Below are 9,187 nucleotides of genomic sequence, written 5' to 3' on the forward strand. Positions count from 1 at the left end.
AATACAATGTCCCTTGAACAGAGTGAAATGGAATTGACCCAAGTGGCCATAATTACAGCCATACCTTGTAGGTATTCAATCTGCTCAGTGTGAACGTTCATAAACATTTCCAGATGTAGAGAACAGGTCGTTATCCTTGGTCCCATACCGTGACGTACAAAGTAGACAGTTAAGATACGGTATCTTACAATGCTGCTGCCAGTTATGGGTGGGTGTGGTCAAAGACTGTCATTATATCCTGTTCATACTAGTCTCGCCATTGTAAAAGATAGATACGTTCATTCACTTGCATTTATTTAAAATATGATTGCCATGGAGGATATTGATGAAGTTTCAGCAGTACAAAGAGAGATTGAAGAAGCATTGAAGAACAACAGCGTGACCACAGCTGCAGTCAAGATTCAAGACTATTTGAAGGAGATTAATAATGTGGAGCTGAATATTGCTGTCACAGGAGAGACAGGCTCCGGTAAATCTACCTTTGTCAATGCGTTCAGAGGCATGAAGAATAATGATGACGGCGCTGCTCCAACTGGTCCGGTGGAAACCACCGAGGAGGTAAAGGCTTACCCCCACCCAAAATACCCAAATATGATAGTTTGGGATCTCCCTGGTATTGGCACCGCTAACTTCAAACCAGAAGAGTACCTTCAGAAAGTTGAATTCGATCGTTTTGATTTCTTCATCATAGTCTCATCAGAGCGATTCAGAGCCAATGACATTACTCTGGCCAAGGAGATCCAAAAGATGAAGAAGAAGTTCTACTTTGTTCGCTCCAAGATTGATAACGACATGAGGGCTGAGGGGAGAAATTAGACTTTTGACCAGGATAAGACACTGGAAACAATCAGACAAAACTGCATCAAAGGTTTGTTTACACACTATGTACATGATGTAAATGTACTCCATTACTAAAAGAAAGGAATTTGTTTTTTCATATTGTAGTTAATGGGGTTGTATTTGACTTTACTTTGTTTTGCTCCTCAGGGCTTGAGGATCAGGGTCTGGGCTCTCCTAAGGTCTTTCTCATCTCCAGTTTTGACCTTGGTCACTACGATTTCCATGATCTTGAGGAGACAATGGAGAAAGAGCTTCCTGACCACAAGAGGCATGTACTACTGTTGTCCATCCCTAATATAACCCTGAAAATCAACCAGAGGAAGAAGGAGGCTTTCAAAACCAACATATGGAGACTAGCTTTAGTATCTGGCTCTGTGGCAGCAATACCTATCCCAGGCCTTTCCTTTGCTGTAGATGTAAGCATCTTGGTAATTGAGATCAAGAAGTACTATAACTCTTTTGGTCTTGATGATGAGTCCCTGCAGAGCCTTGCTAACAGAATGAATGTGCCGGTGGAGGAGCTGAAAGCAGTCCTCAAGTCACCTCTGAACAAAGAAATAAGCAAAGATGTGGTTGTCAAGTTGCTTCAAAGTGCAGTTCTAGCAGGGGTAATGTTGGTTGAGTATCTGTTCAGTAACATTCCTATTTTCGGCAGCATTGCTGCAGCAGGGATTTCCTTTGGTACAACCTACTACATGTTGACGAAGTGTCTGAATGAGCTGGCTGATGATGCACACAATGTTCTGATGAAGGCACTGATGGCCAATGAGTGAGAATGTTCCAGATTGAATTGCAATCCATATCTGTGTTTGCATTCTTTCTTGAACACTGTCTTCAAACAAGGAAATGCTGAAAAGTAGATAATTAAATTATGCAGTTTGAAAATAAATGTTCAAATGTAATTGATCAATGGAAAAGTAAGGTCGCAATAGTTTCAATATAGGTTAGCACAGTATAACCTTACTGCATTAGATGGGAAATTCATATTGGGATCTACAGCTTTTTACTCGTAGTAAATTACTCTGAAAATGCATATTCCCAGAAAATACACCTGCTTTTACAATTTAACTTCAGTATAATCTATTCCTAGTCTTTATAGAACCAAATTGGATGTGCTTTGAAACAATTGCATGATATTTGAACATTACTCCCTCTAGAAAGTGGATTTGAAAATAATCCTAGTTTAGAATGAACCAGTGTTAATTGTCTATATATAAATTGTGGTTTTACCCAATGTTACTCATTCAGTACATATGTTCTACATGAGAATAAATTATTGACCAGTTTCCTATGTGTTCTCTTCTGAATCGCATGAATCTTTATCTAAAACCGTCACGCTTCACTTTCCCATACTAACTAGTGCAATATTGCAGTTCATGAGCAGACCGCCAGATGGTACTATTTAGCTGGTCAACAGTTTTAGTGTTGGTCATTAAAGGCAGTAGATGGTAATGAAAGGAATACCTAGTCAGTTGTACAACTGAAATGTCTCCTCCGCATTTAGCCCAACCCCTCTGAATCAGTAGAAGTGAACTCTAAATAAAACACGAGGTTCAGTAATGCACATGACATATTATAGATCTGTAGACTCTAAATAGAGGGTTTTACAACATGAGCCTTATAAAAAGAAATTGCTCATGTGCCTGACTGAATGCAGTTTCTGATAAAACCATTTAACTGACCACAGATTCACATTGTGTTGTAAACCAGCTCCTATAATAGATGGTGCTCATAGAGTAGATAAGAGGTTGCTGGTACGGGTTTTATAGGACGTTTCTCTGCAATCTATGGTTGAGCCATGTGTATAATGTTGTTGATGGATACTCTGACATCATACCAGCGGTGCTTTGGTCTGGATGCAGATTCCTTGCAAGCAGTTAGCTGCACTGACAGAACCTTATCAAGTACAAAAACAGCTCTCGATCTATAACATCCCACTCAATGAACAATAGTTCCACTTACTGGATGATGTCACTCCACTGTTAATTATTTCCCTTCAGTCCTTTTCGGGTTGGTTTTATTGTCTATTTACTTTTCTAAGTAAACCACATTAACTTAAACCCTACATATGAATAAATAACATTGAAGTTGTCTCTCCAACGGTAGATTTGACTAGATGATCATATTCACTTCTCCTACTGTAAACCTTTCTCCCACACCCTGTAGGTGCTTTATGAGAGGGTACACTTCACCACTGGAAAGAAGCTGTCGGAGCTCAAAGTGCACGGTATGCTGAGTGAGACAACGTGTCCCAATGCTTGGCACTGTGGGAATGTCTTCACTACTACCTACTGACCTCCGCACTTAACGACCTGAGTCAGGACGTAGAAAGAGTGGTCGGCGTAGCACTTGAGATACCTGTCACTGAGTAGACCGGTGGTCTGAAAGTTATTCAAATATTTTACCACTCACTAAAAATACATGAAAAAGGGTTGATCTGACATCTGTTTTTTATATTTTGCATAATGAAACAAATGCAGAGTGACATTTACTGCTTTTGGGGTTACTTATTTACGCCAGTCAATTAAATATAAATTATTATGATGTATTCTGTACTTTTAGTGAAGGCAATTTGTAAGTGTTGATTTCATTGTTATGCCATTCCCTTTACATTGATCAAAAATAAAAGTTCAATGTTCAACACCACTGCTCACACACCCGTCGTTACTATGACAACCAGTGTAGCCAAGTCAACAAACGACTGCTGTCTGAACACACACACATCCGATTTGCTGTTTGGACAGTCAGTTTTCCAAAACATATTTTAAAAACAACATTTATTTGAGCATTAAGGCCTGCACTGTGAACAAGGCTTCAAGGAAAGGTTCACCTATTTTGAATGTAATCTTTTTTTTGTTGTGCATCTCTGAGTGATGTTCTATCAATTCCCTGGGTTACTTCATATTTTCATGTGTATCTGAGTTACTGGCATTCAAGCACGCAGAAATCCGGCCGGTATGACATAGCACTGTATAAAGTACTTCTCACTACTATGGAATTGAAAAGGAATACGACATTTAGATTGCGAAAACCTCTATCACACATGTTAGATTTCAATACTTGCCGATGTCATAATTTGGGATGATGTCTTTTCTCGAATGAGTCATTGAATATATTTTTGCGATATTCCTACTTTAAGAATACAATTTCTTTTTTTACGAATTCAATGAATGAAAGAACGTATCACGCGCCACCCAGCAGACTGTCGACCAATCGTATTCACGTTGTCATGCTGCGTCACGCGGTTGCTAAGCTAATCATCATGCAATCCCTAATCAAAGTCAATGTATATCTACGTGCCTATTTTCCTCGAAAGAACATAATGTCACAAATCCAAAACTGTACGATATTACAGATAGTACATTTTCTCACATCTCGGAAAAGATTTGTAATATTGTACTTCTGTGCCAGAGGGTGCAAGGTCCTTACAGGTCCTTACAGGTCCTTACAGTAACAGTCCTTTCATATGTACAGTATTTCCTTTAGACTTTCCTGACACACATCATCAAAGTCTGGCTATTTTATGACTTTTCTGACATGACTGAACATGACAAATCCTAAACCTGACACATTATTGTTCAACTATTGTCATAAGATAATCAGGAGAGAGAAATGCAAACCTTCACCATATGCTACTGACAAACTGGGACATCAAGTTTAATCATGGTGGTCCACACACAATACGTTAGCAATGCATCCTTCCTTCATGGCGATCACTATTCTTATGTATTTGAAAATGTGTAAGCTATACAGGGTGATCTTGACACTCACTCACCCAGATCAGTGATACATTGTCAATAAGGGCCTCACACATTAGCTGGCATTATACCCACCAGCTAGAGCCTTCTATTTACAGCATTGCGTCAACTGAATTCATTACGTTTTAGGTTTTTTAAGATGTAAATGAAATCACAATTTAAAATACTAATTATCATTGTTTGTTCTATAATGTTCAGTTGAATTGACAATTCATACATTTTATCGATACTTCACACACTTATTTTTTTTATCAGGGTCTTGAAGTGAGGCCAGGATAAAAAACACATTTTTTTGGTCGATCTGGCATCCACGGCGCGAAGGGTCCATGCGGCGCCAGGGATTATGATGCAGTTGCAGTGAACGTTGGCTGTACAGAAGATCCGTGCCTAACTCCATGCACCTCCCAAAATTGTACAACCCTGGAGGTGACTCACACTTGAATAACAGTGCAACAGTGCATATGATACACAGGGAACTGAGGACAAACACCACATTGTGTAAACAAGTTGACTTAGATGAAACATGTCTTAGCTCTTCTGTACCTAATCTTTCTCCTTTTTGTGAGTAAGTACACTTTGTGGGTTAGCTTATTCTCTTGTTGGAATTCCACTTTTGATTTATTTTAGTGCACTACTGATAATATGTCTGATCCAAAAGTTCTCTGAGTGAAGAAACAGTCAAGAATGACTTGACTTATTGACTTATTACTTCCTGTATTTACTAGGTGCCTGGGGGAACACTGGCAGAGAGATAGACCAGGATTCAATCCGATCACACTTTGTCACTTATGCACCTTTTAAAGATCATTTCCGACATATGGCGTGTTTACTGTGATTGAGGACTTCACGAATGCAGGAACGTCGCCTTTCAAATGTGCAAAGCAGACAAAGTTCAATCAGATTGAATCCCGTCCATAATCCTGAATACTGGCCATGGAATATATATATATATATATCTGTTATGTATTGGCCTTGTTCATGATGATGTTACTTTCTTTATTCATCGGACATTCTGTACAGTGTCAGGAACTGCAGAGCTGTGCCAGGAATTCACCTTGACAAACTGACACCCAAAACGTCTCTCATCGAATGACTTGTGAAAGTCCTCTGCAGCAGTTACCTCCACTGGTAACTTCACAAAGAGGGAGAGACTTTGAGGAGGATGCTGTACATGGTGACTGCTGATGCGAGAACACAGGAGATGAGACACCAAAATATCAAGGGATGAGTGACCCTGGCTTTGAGGAAGTTGCAGCAGAGGAAGTGGGCTCCAAGTATGTACACTCTGAAAATTCCTGAAATAAAAACCAATCACTCAACCACCTACTATTGTGCCTAATGGGAAAAAGTGTTTAACTACAAGACACATCCTGTATCAAAACTGATGTTACAGTAGTTTGTTTTATTCTGAATTCGAGACCATGTAGCACTCTCTGCCCAACTTTCTGCTTCAAATTATATAACATCTGCAAGATAAAAAATATGCTGGATTTTCTCTCACAATTAAAGCTGGTGTTTCTTAAAACATTTAGTTTAACAGCATAACATTGCATAATTGGCGGCTCCCGATAATAGAGTTCACAGGAGCTCTAACTGGTGACATTGTGTGGACTCACGCAGCATCTTGCGTCACCAATTTTATATAGAAAAGTATATTTTTCCAAATTGATAAAGCTTTTTAGTGACAAGTGACAAGATGCGCATCTTGCAAGTGAGCACCATATCTCCAAACGAGTGACAGTTGGTCGCGGTTATGTTCCGCAACATTTTGAGAGATTAAAGACAACTTTGACGGTATTACAAACACTTACAACATCTGGTTTCTAGTAGGCAGAATTAGAGAAGGACCTATTAATTCTCTGAATCTCAGGCAGTTGGCTCAAGCCTGATCCTGTACTGGAGTCAGCCTACCTGTCTCATAGACTCTGACCAGCAGCTTCTTATTTTTATGGTTAGAAATCACATTTGATGGCCAACATTGGGGGGGGGGGGGGGGGGGGGGGTAAATCATGTTTACACAGCCGAATAATCACCCTTACAATACTTTGAACCACCTTTATTTTGTATTTACATTTCTGAAAATCTACAATAGAAATTGACCAACCCTAGTCATCAATCAATCAAGTTTATTTTATATAGCCCTTCGTACATCAGCTAATATCTCGAAGTGCTGTACAGAAACCCAGCATAAAACCCCAAACAGCTAGTAATGCAGGGGTAGAAGCACATCATTGAAAGGGATGTGACATGGTAGCAGTAAGCTGGTTTAATTCTCCTTTATACATCTTTTCTTCTTGGTTTCAATATGGAAGGAAAACCAAATCAAAGCTTTTGTTATGGAGTCCAAAGGTATTTCAATTTTATGAAGAGTGTGGGCTGCCCCCTTGTTCATGTCTGATCATACAATTTCAGTTTCAAGTTTCTGTTTAATGGAAAGCACACAAACCAAGCCTGGGCCCTCACACAATTTGCCTGTATGTCATACCAAATGTGAACGTCCATCATTTATGAAGTGATCTTACCGGTATGCAGGAATAAAGTTTTGTTAATCACCCATTTGAAAGAACAATTAACAATTCATTTGAACTATACGCAATAACAGCGTCATATTATTGTAATCATCATTCCCTAAACAAATGACCTGAATATCAAGATACAAGACATATTTTCAATGACTTCTGAATAAACTGAAGCTACTTATTTTAAACATTTTTTAATTTCAGAATTTTAAAGTTAGACTCAGCAAAATGGCACTGCCACATGGAGTACCGTAGATATTGAGATGAGTGAGATGCAAGACTTCTCCTACACAGTCACACAGTATCTGTGCACGTGCACAAGTTCACTTCATGCTGTTACAGCATGGTAGCCCGAGCATCAAAATAGTGGAGAAGTTGAGCCTCGCGCTTCAAAGCGCTTAGTTGTGGATATCCACCCATTATGCTGTTTACTTTCTGCATCTTAGACATAATGCCGAGTCTACCTTTAACGTCAAATCACTTTCTAAATTGACTGCCTTCAATTCGAATTGACCCTGACCCAACCTTGGATATCCATTGCTTTAAACATTTTGTTTGAAGATGACCAGGACACACTTTCTTGTGGACAGATGAACTTGTGGATACCGTTTGTATATCTCTACGTGTAGTGTGAAGGAAGTTTGAGGTAGTTTCACGAGCCAATGCTAATTAGCGTTAGCGCAGTTACTGGGAATCTACAGGTAGGGTAGCATACACTAGCATACCTGTAGACTTCCAGTCATTGTGCTAACTTAGTTAGCATTTGGTCACAAATCTACCTCTAACTTCCTTCATACTGCACAGAGAGACATAAAAATAATCTTGCAGTATCCCTTTAATCGTTGGTACAAAGGTAGGACTGCAATCCTCTTTTGTTGGTGCAACGTTAGCTAGCTAGGTAGGTTAGTTTTAGCTCACAAAGAGCAAGTGAACAGAGAAACAGCTTCGCCCTATCCAATTGTAGCAGCATGATCAATCTACAGCCCGCCCATTTCTTTACAGACAGCAGAACTAGCCAGTGGATTTATTCAGAGCGCACAGCACTGTTTGAGTGACATTAGAAAAGAGAAATGCTTTTTAAAAATTATTCACAGAATTCTCCATATCCGTTACTTTACTCATTTTGTGACGAAAATAACGTGCTCCCTGTTTTTATTAATGAGGCATAATAACCCAACGATGCTGAATAATTTAATTATAGGTGTACAGCAAGTACCATTTCATGTAAGTTGACCAAATTCAAAGTCATGTTCAGGTACCATTGCATGTACATTTTATTTTTCATTCAACTCTTGCCGATGGTTAGCAAGTAAAGTTGACACAAAGTTAGAGAGTGTACATTAATCAAATTGGGCCTGGATCACAAGCTTGGACACAGTTGTTGTTGCCTGGTGTGCATACTTTATTCCACGCCCACTGTGATGTGTACCACTGCCCACCCGGCAAAATGTATCTTCTTGAGTATGGTTCACTGCTCTTAGAGGCACTTCCTTATAAAGCTTTACTAGTCAAGCAAAGCATCTCACACTTGCCACATAACAGGCCAGCATATCTCAGCACAACCATGCGTCCATTGTGTCTTACCTTTATCCTTTTAGTCGGTAAGTGTATAATTTGTATTTAAAGTGTCTGGTGCCGTAGATGTTAAATACTCAATTGAAAGATTCAGTGTATCGACTTTACTCACACCATCTATCTTCTCTTTTCTATAGCAGCAGCAGAAGCTGTGAATCTACATCAGGAGCAGTTAACAGTGACCAAACCCTTGGGCAAATCCGGTGTTATTGAATGCAAAGCTACAGACTTCAACACGGGTAACATTCACTGGTATCAGCAAAAAGACGGAGAAGCTCTGAGGTGGATCCTGTTCATGCATAAAGGTGGTGGAAAATCAACCAAGGATCCTGATTTTGAGGATTACCAAGCAGAAAAGGTCGAAAATTCTGACACATTCACACTGACAATCCCTACCCTGAAGACCGATCATGTAGCCACTTACTACTGTGCTAGCTTTGATAACCACAGTGACAACTGCAGTTCATTCCCTGTGCAGAAAACTACCGTACAGTT

General features: G+C 39.5%; 1 protein-coding gene across 1 annotated transcript; it reads left to right on the forward strand.

The window, feature by feature from the left end:
* The first annotated feature begins 251 nt into the window (after window positions 1-251).
* On the forward strand, window positions 252-2,087 carry LOC129825818 (interferon-inducible GTPase 5-like). The gene is given in 2 exon segments (XM_055885956.1): window positions 252-868; window positions 988-2,087. Coding segments are annotated over 2 exon segments (1,191 nt in total). The 5' UTR covers window positions 252-303; the 3' UTR covers window positions 1,614-2,087.
* Window positions 2,088-9,187: the final 7,100 nt, after the last annotated feature.

Source organism: Salvelinus fontinalis, chromosome 28 (assembly GCF_029448725.1).
Source record: "Salvelinus fontinalis isolate EN_2023a chromosome 28, ASM2944872v1, whole genome shotgun sequence".
In the NCBI taxonomy this organism is placed as follows: domain Eukaryota; kingdom Metazoa; phylum Chordata; class Actinopteri; order Salmoniformes; family Salmonidae; genus Salvelinus; species Salvelinus fontinalis.